This window comes from Neovison vison, chromosome 6, assembly GCF_020171115.1.
Source record: "Neovison vison isolate M4711 chromosome 6, ASM_NN_V1, whole genome shotgun sequence".
Taxonomy (NCBI): Eukaryota; Metazoa; Chordata; class Mammalia; order Carnivora; family Mustelidae; genus Neogale; species Neogale vison.
In genome coordinates this window covers 203,143,158-203,155,689 of record NC_058096.1, presented here as the reverse complement: position 1 = coordinate 203,155,689, position 12,532 = coordinate 203,143,158, and the positions used below count along the sequence as shown (strand labels likewise).

The 12,532-nt window shown below is 44.0% G+C and overlaps 1 protein-coding gene across 2 annotated transcripts; it reads left to right on the top strand.

Moving 5' to 3' along the window:
* On the top strand, window positions 1-10,383 carry PHF7 (PHD finger protein 7). Of its 2 annotated transcripts, XM_044255263.1 has the most exons (10): window positions 1-44; window positions 793-845; window positions 1,233-1,324; window positions 6,481-6,582; window positions 6,958-7,082; window positions 7,549-7,708; window positions 8,238-8,344; window positions 9,299-9,415; window positions 9,840-9,964; window positions 10,157-10,383. In XM_044255263.1, the coding sequence occupies exons 1-10, from the start codon at window positions 1-3 to the stop codon at window positions 10,381-10,383; spliced, it is 1,152 nt and encodes a 383-aa protein (XP_044111198.1). The 2 variants fall into 2 exon arrangements, with proteins under 2 accessions (XP_044111198.1, XP_044111199.1); XM_044255264.1 differs by lacking the exon at window positions 9,299-9,415.
* Window positions 10,384-12,532: the final 2,149 nt, after the last annotated feature.

Genomic DNA, 12,532 nt, shown 5'->3' with positions numbered 1-12,532 from the left:
ATGAAGACTATAAAAGAAAAGAAGAAGGAACGTCAAAGATTGAGGTAGAGTAGGTGGAGTAAGGAAGTTTGGGAGAAATTGTCCAAAGACCCATGGTATATCGTGCATTTTTTGTCCCCTTTGTGTGATCTTGGGGGCCTGGGGTTGGGTAGCATGGAAGCATACACCAGTGGTTCCCTGGAAGCCCCGGTGACCTATGCCCCCAGAGCTGTCCCTAAAAGCAAAGTGCTGGCTCTGGAGCCCTAGGGGCTAGATTCATATCTGGGCTCCAACACTTGCTGACACTAGGTGACCTGGGACATTTCTTTTTAAGCCTCAGTTTCCTCACCTGGAAAATGTGTTTAGAAATAGCATCCACTTTTTAGAGCCTTCTGTAGATTCATTGAGCTAGACCCTGTGAAGAGCCAAGAATAGTGCTTCACAATAGGAAATTCACACTCAGTTTTCATATTTCGTTATGCTTTGTGAACATGGTGCCACCAGAGATTCAGAGCAGGTGACAGAAGAAACAGTAAAAGAGCAAAAGGAGGTTTGCTCTTGCATCATTCAGTTTACACAGGCAGCACAGTCAATGGGAACAGAAAGATAACTACAATATCACGTAATTCAAATGACTTAGCAGCTATATTTTGTGTTCTCAAAAAATAAGCAATAAAAATAGGAACTGATTTTTTAGCTTTTTATTATTTTGGTCCTTCATCAGACCATGGAGGCATTTTTGAGGGAAATGTTACAAGGGGTGTTGACAGGATCCTCAAAGACCGCCTTGTACTTCTTCCTTCTCTTGTATAGAAAATCTGCCAAGACAAGGAGGGTGACCCAAAGGAAGCCATCTTCAGGGCCTGGTAAGAAAGACTGGAGGTTCTGTTCAACTGCTGCATTCCGACCTCAGCAAAGGCCAGCTATGTAGGGCAGCAAACTTGCTTCTCTGAATGTCCGTCCTACTTATTTCCCAGATTCTCTAAGATCCTGAAGAACTCAGGGTCCTTGATTCTTAAATGGCTAATCTAAATTTCAAGAAGCAAGTTATTTAAAGCCACTTGAGAGAAAAGTGTATAAAATGAGCAGTTGCTGCCAACTCCCTCAAATGTGGCCAAAATTATATATATAAAGGCCTAACTGATACCATGCAACACTTCTTTCCAACCTCCACCCTTGTCAAAATGTCCTCTTCCCAATATATGACTCTTCCCTGTACTCCCAAAATGAATTCTTAACATTCTCTCCTCCAGTTTGCCGGCTATGCCTTCGAGAACCTGGGGATCCTGAAAAACTGGGGGAATTTCTTCAGAAAGACAATCTCAGCGTGCATTATTTTTGTCTTGTGAGTATAAGGTCCCCTTTGCTTTGAATGTTTCATGACTTTTGCTGTACTGTCTGTTCTCTGTTTTTCATCCAGCCTCAAATCCATAGCCTTGTTTTTCTCAACAGCCCTTTTTCTTTCTGAAATCTGGCCTTTAAAATGCTATAAAATCCTGACAGTATAAAGTATATACAATAAAAAGTCACTTCCCAAAACAGCATTCCCAATCTTCCTTCCTCTCCCTAGAAGCACATGCTATCCTTTGAGCTGGTTTTTTCCCCACTATGCTTTCTTATTTTTTGTTAGCTATAATTTGCCTACTATAGAATGCACCAATTTTATGTGTACAGTTTGATGAGTTTTGATAAGCTCCTATGTCATGGGGATATAATGTATATCCTCATATAAACATCACCCCAAAGTATTTCCATCACTGCAGAAAGTTCCCTCCCGTACCCTTCCACCTAGTCCCCTCAGAGATCATCACTGTTCTCATCTATAGGTTACTTTTGCCTCTTCTCATATTTCATACCAATGGAATCATACACCAATTGTATTCTTCTGTCCGACTTCTTTTACTCAATGCAGTGTTTTGGAGATTCATGCATGCTGTTGCATATATTGGTAGCTTGTGCCTTTTTGTTGCCTCGTAGTATTCTGTTATATGAATATTTTGTAACTGGCTTCTTTACCCATCTGTTGATGGACAATTTGAATTGTTTCTATTTGGGGACTATAATGAATAAAGTTGCTGTGAATATTCATGTTCTAGTCTTTTTGTGAACACATATTTTCACTTCCCTTGGGCAAACGCCTAGGAGTGGATTTATTGGTTGTGTGCTAACTGTATGTTTAACTGTATGTGAAGTTGCCAAATCACTTTCCAAAGTGGTTGTACTGGTTTACACTTGCACTAGCAATTTGTGAGAGTTCCAATTGCACAATATTCTTGCCAGAATTTGATATGGTCAATCTTTTTAATTTTAGCCATTCTATTAGGTAGGTACTGGCATCTCATTGTGGTTTTAATTTGCATTTCTCTGTTGACTTAAGATGTTGAGCTTCTTTTTGTGTGCTTACTGGCCCATTCACATATGTTCTTTAGTGAAGTGTCTGTACAAATATTTTTCCATTGTAAAAGTAGGGTTATTTTGTCTTCTCAATTTATGAGTTTTTTATATATTCTGGATGCAAATCCTTTTTCAGATATGCATATTGTCACTGTTTTCTCCAAGTCCGTGGTATGCCTCATTTTCTTTTTTTTAATTTAATTTTATTTTTTCAGTGTTCCAGGATTCATTGTTTATGCACCACACCCAGTGCTCCATGCAATACATGCCCTCCTTAATACCCACCACCAGCCCTCCCAATCCCCTAACCCCCTCCCCTCCAAAACCCTCAGTTTGTTTCTCAGAGTCCACAGTCGCTCATGGTTTATCTCCCCTCCGATTTTCCCCAACTCACTTCTCTCTTTCACCCAATGTCCTCTGAGTTATTCCTTATGCCCACAAGTAAGTGAGACCATATTATAATTGACTTTCTCTGCTTGACTTATGTCACTCAGCATAATCTCCTCCAGTCCCGTCCATGTTGATGCAAAAGTTGGGTATTCACCCTTTGTGATGGAGGCATAATATTCCATAGTATATATGGACCATATCTTCTTTATCCATTCGTCTGTTGAAGGGCATCTCGGCTCTTTCCACAGTTTGGCAACTGTGGCCTTTGCTGCTATGAACCCTGGGGTACAGATGGACTTCTTCTCACTGCGTCTGTATCTTTGGAGTAAATACCCAGTAGATGCCTCATTTTCTTAATGGTGTCTTTCAAAGAACAAATGTTCTTAGTTTTGATCAAGTTCAGTTTATCAATTTGTTTTCTTTTATCATTAGTGCTTTTTTGTGTGTGTCCCAAGATATCCTTGCCTGCCCATTGAATTACCTTGTTGCCTTTGTGAAATCAATTGACCATATTTCTGTAGATCTGGATTATTTATTTTATGTCATTGATCAGTGTGCCATCCTTACAACAGTCCTGCACTCTCTTGATTATTGGGGCTTTATAGTGACTTGAAATTAAATACTATATTGTTTTTTAAAAACCATCTTTAAAGATGGTTTTGGCTATCAGGTCCTTTTCTGTATAAATCTTACACTTAGCTTGTCAGTTTTTCTCTAAAAGAAATGCCTGTTGGGATTGATATTGGGATTGCATTGAATTTATAGATCAATTTGGGAAGAACTGAAATCTTGAAACTTCAATCCACGGATGTGATATATTTCCCCATTTATTTGGGTCTTTTAAAATTTATCTCAGCAATGTTTATTTATTTTTTTTACTTATTTTTATTTAGCAGTGTTTTTTAGTTAAGAAGTCTTGCACATCTTTTATTAAATGAATGCATAAATATTTTTGGATTATTGTGCTATTATAAATGGTATTTTAAAATTTCAGCTTCAAGTTTGGATGTTGGTATATATAAATGCAGTTTATTTTGTATGTTGATTTTTTTTATCCTGCAATCTTGTTTAGTTCAGTAGTTGCTTTTATTTTTTAATATTTTTGGTAAATGCCTTAGGATTTCCTGTGTACACAATCATATAGTGTGAATAAAGAAAGACAGTTCTACTTCTTCATTTCCAATCTATCAATTCTTTTAATTCTTATTCTTGCCTTATTATACTAGGTAGAACTTTCAATCAGGTGTTGAATAGGAGTTACCGGAGTAAATATCCTTGTGTTACTCCCCGCATGGGAGGATAGCATCCAGTTTTCCAACGTTAAAATATGATGTTAGCTGTCGGCTTTTCATCAGATTAAAGAAGGTTCCTTTTATTTCTGGTTTGCTGAGGATATCACGAATGTGTATTGAGTTTTGTCAAATGCTTTTTCTGCATTTATTGGGATGTTCGTTTTTCTCCCTTATTTTGTTTGTGGGGTTTGTTACATCAATTGGATTTTTAATGTTAAACTAACTTTGCATTTCTGGTATAAACCCTGCTTGATGATGATGTATTATCCTTTTTATATGGTGCTGGATTCGGTTTGCTAATATTTTGTTTCATTTTTACACTGGTACTCATGAGCAAGATTGATCTGTGATTTTCCTTCTTGTAAGTCCTGTCTGGTTTGGGTGTCAGGTCTTGGTTAATGTCAGTGCCTTTACAAGCATACACATCTTCAACATAAAAATAAACATACTATACACAGTGTTTTGTATTTTGCTTGTTTTTTTTTTTTTACCTCTTAATACTTAGGAAGCTCTTTCTTCGTAGAATGTATTAATCTAGTTTTTTTCCTTTTTAATATCTAATTGGTATTCCATGGTATGGGGGGGTGCCAAAAAGTATTAAAACAAACCACTTTTAAAGGACATTTAGATTATTTCTAATCTTTCACTATTGGTTTTTCTGTTTATAGAAATAATACATACTCATTGTAGAAAACGTAAGTAATACTTAGAAATCTAAATAAAACGGAAATCACTCATATAGTCCTAAAGCCCTGAGATAATTGGTGTTAAATGGATATGTTTTAAGCCTAATTGGGCACGTATAGCTATAATCCAAGTGTCTTCAAATCATCTAACCTTGGAGCATCACCTTTTCTATAATGTCAAAAAGGGGCACCTGGGTGGCTCAGTCGTTGGGCCTCTGCCTTCGGCTCAGGTCATGATCCCAGGGTCCTGGATTGAGACTCATATCCGGCTCTCTGCTCTGCAGGGAGCCTGCTTCCCCCTCTCTCTTTGCCTGCCTCTCTGTCTACTTGTGATCTCCGTCTGTCAAATAAATAAAATCTTTTAAAAATTTGTTATAAGGTCAAAATAAAATAACCTGGGTTCCCATTACACATTACATGTAATTACTTTAGGAAGTCCAGCACCCTTCCCATATTTTTGGAAGATTCTTGGGGTGGGGCTGGGGTGCTCACGTTCTTCCAATGTACATACATATATGTAACAGTTTATGGGTACATTAACAGTTTATTGTCCTTTTCCTTCATTTCCCATTCTAGAATCTGCTTTGGGGACTTTTCAGAAACTAAAGGCCCTTAAAATTATATTTTTAAAAAAGATTTTATTTATTTATTTGATGGAGATCACAAGTAGGCAGAGAGGCAGGCGGGGGTGAGGAGCAGGCTCCCTGCTGAGCAGAGAGCCTGATGGGGGGCTCAATCCCAGGACCCTGGGATCATGACCTGAGCTGAAGGCAGAGGCTTTAACCCACTGAGCCACCCAGGCACCCCTAAAATTGTATTTTTAAAGGAAAGTTCAATTCTTCCCCTTCCCCAGTAGGGCAGAATGACTATCATTGGGAGATTTTATTTTATGTAGAAGGAGGGAGAGAGAGAAAAAGAGAACGTGAGCACAGGGGGCAGGGGCAAAGGGAGCGGGGAAAGAGTCCTAAGTAGACTCTGTGCTGAGCCTGGGGCCCGATGTGGGTTGGACCCCATCTCAGAACACTCAGATCAAGGCCTGAGCCAAAACCAAGAGTTAGACGCTTAATCAACTGTGCCACCCAGGTGCCTCCATAGTCAGGTTTTAAAGTCCTGTTTCCCTTCCTGAAATGAGCAAACTCTAAGAGCTTTTTTCTGTGCTAAGGGGCAGGGTAAGTGTGTGGGTTCTGTGGGCCTGGATGTGAATGCCAACTCTGTTGCCTCCTTGCTCTGTGACCCCAGCCATGTCCCTTACCATCCTATACCTCAGTGGACCCCTCTTTTTAATGAGGGTCTTTTAAATGAGGACCACAATAGTATCTGTATCACAGGGCTGCCGTGAATAGAAAATGAGTCAAAATATAGGGAGTTTTTCCCCAAAGGGCTCAGCACCTGAAAGCAAGCCTCAGTTGATGAGAGACAGCATAATGCAGAGGTATGTAAGGGCCCAGGTTCTGGAGTCCTGTAACCTTGAGCAGGTCACAGAACGTCTCCTATAAAACGGGGGTGATGATAGTACCTACCTCCTGAGGTTGTTACAAGGATTAAATGAGTCGATATTTGAAAAGCACTTAGAGCACAGTTAATGCTGTATAAGCCTTTGCTAAGTAAATTACCCTGTAAATGCCTACATATCCCACCAAGCTCTATACTCTAGCGCTCTCACCCTGTCCTCTTCCTCACCGCACTGCACTGTTTCATTGAGCATCAATCTTGACAGCCTGGTTCTCCTGCTCCCCCAGATCCTATCTAGCAAGCTGCCTCAGAGGGGCCAGTCCAACAGAGGTTTCCATGGATTCCTGCCTGAAGACATCAAAAAGGAGGCAGCCCGGGCTTCTAGGAAGGTTAGAATCCCCCAGTATGGGGGCCTCGGGGTAGGTCTCTTCTCATGCTTCTCTGATGGCCCCTGTTTCTGTTCTTTTCCCTAGCGGCTAGTTCAGAAGTCAAAGGACTCTGGGATTTCCCAACAGGCCCTTCCGATAAGCTGCATTCTTCTCTGGGGTGGAGGATTCTAAGTGGGGAGGGAGCAACATCCTGGGGAAAAAATTATTTAGTGATGCTTGAAGCTCAGCTTCAGGGTGCCCACAGAGCTTTCAGGTCAACTGAGGAAAGGAAATGGCTACGGCTTCCTAGAATTTCCATTCCATACAGTGATGTGCCACAGAACGTCTGTTTGTCTTTCTTGGGGCCCTGAGCACTGCCTGGGGTCTAATTTGCAGATCTGCTTTGTGTGCAAGAAAAAGGGAGCTGCCATCAACTGCCAGAAGGATCAATGCGTCAGAAACTTCCACCTTCCTTGTGGCCAAGAAAGGGGTTGCCTTTCACAATTTTTTGGAGAGTACAAGTGAGTGATGAAGGGGAAAAGTTGGACTGCTCTTTTGCAAGTTGCTCTTAATTAGCCGCTAATGAAATCAGAGTCTGGTTCTCATAGGCCCATTTTTTGATTCACTGTGAATCTGTCCTCCCATTCAATAATGAGAAACAGTGTCTTGACTTGGCGATTTCACAGGGGTTACTTCTTGTTTCCCATCCCCTTCTTAAATTACGAACAGCTGCTGTTCTTAGACAGCTGCTCAGAGCTAAGTGGGGCTTTTAGGAACAGGAGGCTGTGGAGGTAGTCCCAAGAGTTTTGCTCAGTGGGGGAACAGCTGTGAGCAGGCATGTGGCTATTCTTTCCCCTTCTCCTCCTCCTCCCCATGAGCATGGAGATTCACTGGGCATCGGCCCGGGTGGTTGGCCTGCCTAGGCTGGGAAGCTGGATGACTACATCAGTGACAAACCAGAAATCAAGTCTGTTTACTCTGCCTCAGATCATTTTGTGGAAAACACCGCCCAACACAGGACATCCAACGGGGGAAGGCAGGGGAGGAAAGCTGTGTCTTGTGTTGTGAAGACTTATCCCAAGCAAGTGTTGAAAACATCCAGAGTCCTTGTTGTAGTCAAACTATCTACCATCGCAAGTGCATACAGGTGGGGACCGCCCTCGGGACCTTCCAGATTTTCTCTAGTTCAGAGCACCCTAGGAATGTTCAGGCAGTCTTGGCTTCTGTGTTCCACCCAGGAGGCCTATTTGCAGGGCTGGTTCCAGGCAGTCAGAGGAAAGGCAGCCCAGTCTCTGGTCACCCCTGACTTGTAAGACCTCATCCAAAATCCTCAGGAGGGCTAGAGCAAACAAGCTTGAATGAGTCAAACAGCCTCCAAATCAGCCTTGCTTCCTGGGATGGAAGGAAAGCGACCCTTGAATGGGTCAGCACTGCAGCCCCTACAGCCAGAGATGACAGCTAAGGCACTCCTGGGAGCTCTCTGGAATTGAGCTTGGTCTTTGGTCTAAGGCCTGGATTTACACCCCTCCCACTAGCCCACCTGTAGCCCTTTTATGGAAACCTCCAATCAAGTTCTCTTGGCAATATCCTTTTTGTGAGATGAGGGTTGGGGTGGAGAAAAGGTGATCAAAGATGGTGTTTTATAAACACAGTGCTCTTCCATGTTTCTCTTACAGAAATATGCCCACACATCAGCAAAACATTTCTTCAAATGTCCACAGTGTAACAATCGAGAAGAGTTTCCTCAAGAAATGCTAAGAATGGGAATTCATATTCCAGACAGGTAGTGGAAACTCTAGGGCAGGAATTGAGCCAGGGAGTGGGTTGCCTAGATTTCTAGAGAGGAGGCGAGTGTAAGGTTAGTTCGGAGAATGAGGGAGCAGCCCAGGCACTGGCATATGGTAATGAGGGAAAGAGTGGAGGGAGGGCTTATCAGTTATCAAAGGAAAAGGAGGGGCGCCTGGGTGGCTCAGTGGGTTAAAGCCTCTGCCTTCAGCTCAGGTCATGATCCCAGGGTCCTGGAATCGAGCCCCGCATCGGGCTCTCTGCTTAGCAGGGAGCCTGCTTCCTCTTCCCTCTCTCTCTGCCTGCCTCTCTGCCTACTTGTGATCTCTATCTGTCAAATAAAATAAATAAAATCTTTAAAAAAAAAAAAAAGAAAGAAAGAAAAGGAGGTGGGGGGAAATGGGGGAATGGGATAGACATGTTCCTGAAAGGGGGGCTTGGGGATCAGAATTCCCTGGGGGTTGGTTCTTGAATTTCAGCATGGAACTAAGGAACCCCCATGTTCCACTCATCCTGCTTCAACCCTCTTCTACTGCCAGACCACTCAGCCCGTCTTATTTAAAGTATTCAGGCAGGGGTGCCTGGGTGGCTCCGTCAGTTAGGCGGCTGCCTTTGGCTCAGGTCATGATCTCAGGGCCCTGGGATCGAGCCCTGCATGGAGCTCCCTGCTCAGCAGGGAGCCTGCTTCTCCCTCTCCCTCTGCCTGCTGTTCCTCCTGCTTGTGCTTGCTCGCTCTCTCTCTCTCTCAGTCAAATAAATTAATAAAATCTTAAAAAAAAAAAAAAGTATTCTGGCAGCCTGTTGGGATCTTTTGCTGTGCTAACTTGAGTTCTTTCTAGTTCTTCCTACCTAGTTCCTCCTACTTTCTAGGTACCGCCGACCTAGTTACTCTAGGTAGGCAAAGGTTTCACCCCCAATTATGCACCCTTTAATCATTGTTTTCCCACCGCAGAGATGCTGCCTGGGAGCTCGAGCCGGGGGCTTTCTCGGAGTTGTATCAGCGCTATCAACACTGTGATGCCCCCATCTGTCTGTATGAAAAAGGCAGAGACAGCTTTGAGGAAGAAGGGTAGGGAAAGGCTCCTGGTTAGAAAGATTTCTCACTGGTGCCGTGCTAGAGTTAGACCTTGGCACAGTTATCAGGAACAAGAATATCGCTCTTGTCTAGAGACCTCAGGGTGAACTCAAGTACCATACTTGACCAGCCCAGGACTCACTCATGCACAAGTGGACAGGTTCCTGCAGGGTCTGCTCCTCCTCGCACCCAGTGGAGCAGCCCTCGGGTCCAATTTCTTTCCAAATCCACCTTTCGAGTATCTGTGCCTGAGTGCAGGGTCCAGGGATTGGCACTCGGCCACGATGGGTCATGGGTAAAACGTACAGTGAAAATGGCCTGGGAAGCCTTCAGCGAAGGCCTGGCCTCTAGCAAACATTCTGAGAGTGGTAGAGAGTGTAATCTGGGTCCCCACACCCTTCCTTGGCTCTTCCTGCAGGAGGTGGCGTCTCATTCTGTGTGCTACGTGTGGATCCCACGGAACCCACCGGGACTGCTCCTCCCTGAGAGCCAACAGTAAGAAGTGGGAGTGTGAGGAGTGTGCACCTTCTGCTGAAGCCACAGGTGGGACTGGAGGGAAGGTCTGGTCGAAGAACTTGGGGTGATAACCTGGGAAAGGAGGAGGGTATGTCCCCGGATGGGGACTTGGAGTTGTGCCTTTGGTTTGGGAAGGGAAGTAGCTAGGGAGGGGCTCAAGGACCTGAGCCTGGAGAGACAGAAGCCTGAGTCTTCCTCTCCGCCTTTCTTTCACCACAGACTATACACCTGAAAACCCAGGTGACATCCCTTGTTGCAGCGGCACCTTCCGCCCCAGGGGGCATTTCTACAGAGACACCAGCCGGGAAGAGAATCCAGGCCCTTCTTGGACTAATTGGCCAGGACCTTCCCTATTAGAAAAGCCAGAGTCCTCTAGTGGCAGGAGGGGCCACCCCTGCCGGTCTAAGGGTGTCAAAATCACTAAGAGCTGCAAAAAATCCAAGTAACAGCTTCTGAGTAGTCGCTGCCAAGCACATTTGGGTATGAAGCTGTGCTCCTCCACCGGGTTTGAGGCAGGGAGCCCTTTGGGACTGTGAGACAAGGAAAGAGGCCCAGCAGTGAGAGCATGAACCAAGGAAAGAGAAATCCCAGGGGAGCGTGAGGACAGAGCAGGGTCCAGATGCCAACCTCGGAACATGTTAGCAGTTAGGAGAGCGCCTCTGCTCTTTCTGCCCTATTCCCAGAGAGCCTTCTTCTCTTCTCCCACCCTAATCTGCTCCTCATATGCCTCTTCTTACTTCTCCCACGTTTGTTATTATGCAAATAAAGGTTTTTCTCTCCATTGGTGTCTCCTTATAAATTCACTCTGGAATTTACCAAGCAGCCTGAGGAATCCGGAGGGTAGAGTGAGGAAATAGAAAATGCACCCTTCTGATCTATAAAATTCAGTGAATAAATGTAGAATTTTCAACTTCAAACAGAGACATGTTGCTTTGGAGGGAAGTAGTTTTCTGGGAAATTAACTTTACAGGCCGGGGGAGAGCTGCTCATTGCACAAATAAACACAGGCTCTCATCAGGGAAGTGATCCAGCAAAGGAGGCTACACTGGATTGAGAAGAGGCCACCACTGCAGGGCTTAGGGTCCTGGACTCAAACGGGGCAGGGACTATCATGCTCACGTTGGGTGGAAGGAATCGGTTCACTGTAGGCGGTGTGGTCTGCAGCGTACCTCCATTCAAAACCTTGCTGCCTGGTGGCTTGGGCAATTCCGTCTCGGGTCAGGGAACCATGCCAGGCCAGTTGCGTTAGGCAAGGCAGCTGGGATGGGAATCTGGCAGAAGGTCTTGGGAGAAATTGAATGCAACCTATCTCACATTTGTTTTTAATGATTCTGTGGGATTTAGATTAGTGGGGGGAAACTCAGGACCATTTGCCAGATACTCAGTGCTCAGGGTCTCACTGAGTCATTTGTCACCAGTGGTGCAGGAGCAGGTTCTCGGTTCAAATGTTGATGACCTCTGGAGACTTCCATCCTTGGTGTTTACAGGGATCCTTTTCAGATTGGACCAGATCCACTTAGAATCACATGGGGTGGGGGATGGGGTATTTGTGTCTTTTTGTGATTATCAAAGTATGTAAGCAAAGTAATACAGAATTTTAAAAATCAAGAAGTACTTAAATGATTATAATGAAAAAGAACCTCTTGACTTACCCTTCCCTACCCTCAATCCCACTCCTTAAAGGCAACTCCTGTCCATTATTTTAGCCATTTCTTGATTCATTAGTCTTAGATGTTATTGACTTCCTGTTACATCATGTGAGATCTCCTTTAACACCTTCCCACTTCCATCTTCTCCCATCTTTTTAAAATTGCATTGCAGTTTTTGTTGAATTAACCTTCAGGGATTACAGGAGTAGCCTTTGATTTACTCGCTATGAGCATGTAAATGCTGTATGCCTCTGAGCCAAGGGGTACACTAGGATTCTTCTTCTTCTCCTGTAATTTGTTTTTTTCCTGAAATACCTCTCTTTCGTATTTGCTCAATTTGTTAGGCACCTAAGGCTAATTCTTCCCAAATGTTCCACATGACATTTGCTTCAAAATATAATCTTCCTCAGAGGCCAAACATCAGATCGCTATTAGCTGCATTTCTTTTCTGAAAGACCAGCCTCCTGGAGCTTACTCCCGAGCTGGCTGCTTACTGGGCCTCCTGTACAGCTAACCCCTAGGGCTGCCCGCAACTGTGCCTTTTTTCTTCCTTTTCTCTCCCATGATTCTGATGACTCCATGCTGTGCTTCCTAACCTGGGTTTCCAGGGACACCTTGTCAGAGCTCTGCAAGTTAACCAAGTTTTTAAATTGTGGATTTTCATTTAAAAAACAAATGGTATTTTACTTATCCTAAAGACTCAACTCTTATAATGATAATTCACAACTGCAGGACACTTCCAAGATTAAGACTTCAGTTTCTAGAACTTCCATAACTTGGGTCACCAGGCCTGTTCTCAGACATCTGGGGTAGTATCTTTCCCTTTAAAAAGAATCCACTTGGAGGGGCGCCCAGGTGGCTCAGTCAGTTAAGCATCTGCCTTCAGCTCAGGTCATGGTCTCAGGGTCCTGGGATAGAGCCCCCATCTGGCCCGCTGCTCAGTGGG

Coding starts and splice junctions, on each gene's coding strand:
- PHF7 (XM_044255263.1), top strand. CDS start 1: ATGAAGACTATAAAAGAAAAGAAGAAGGAACGTCAAAGATTGAG. Junction 45..792: donor AAGGAACGTCAAAGATTGAG/GTAGAGTAGGTG, acceptor TCTCTTGTATAG/AAAATCTGCCAAGACAAGGA. Junction 1,325..6,480: donor GCGTGCATTATTTTTGTCTT/GTGAGTATAAGG, acceptor CTGCTCCCCCAG/ATCCTATCTAGCAAGCTGCC.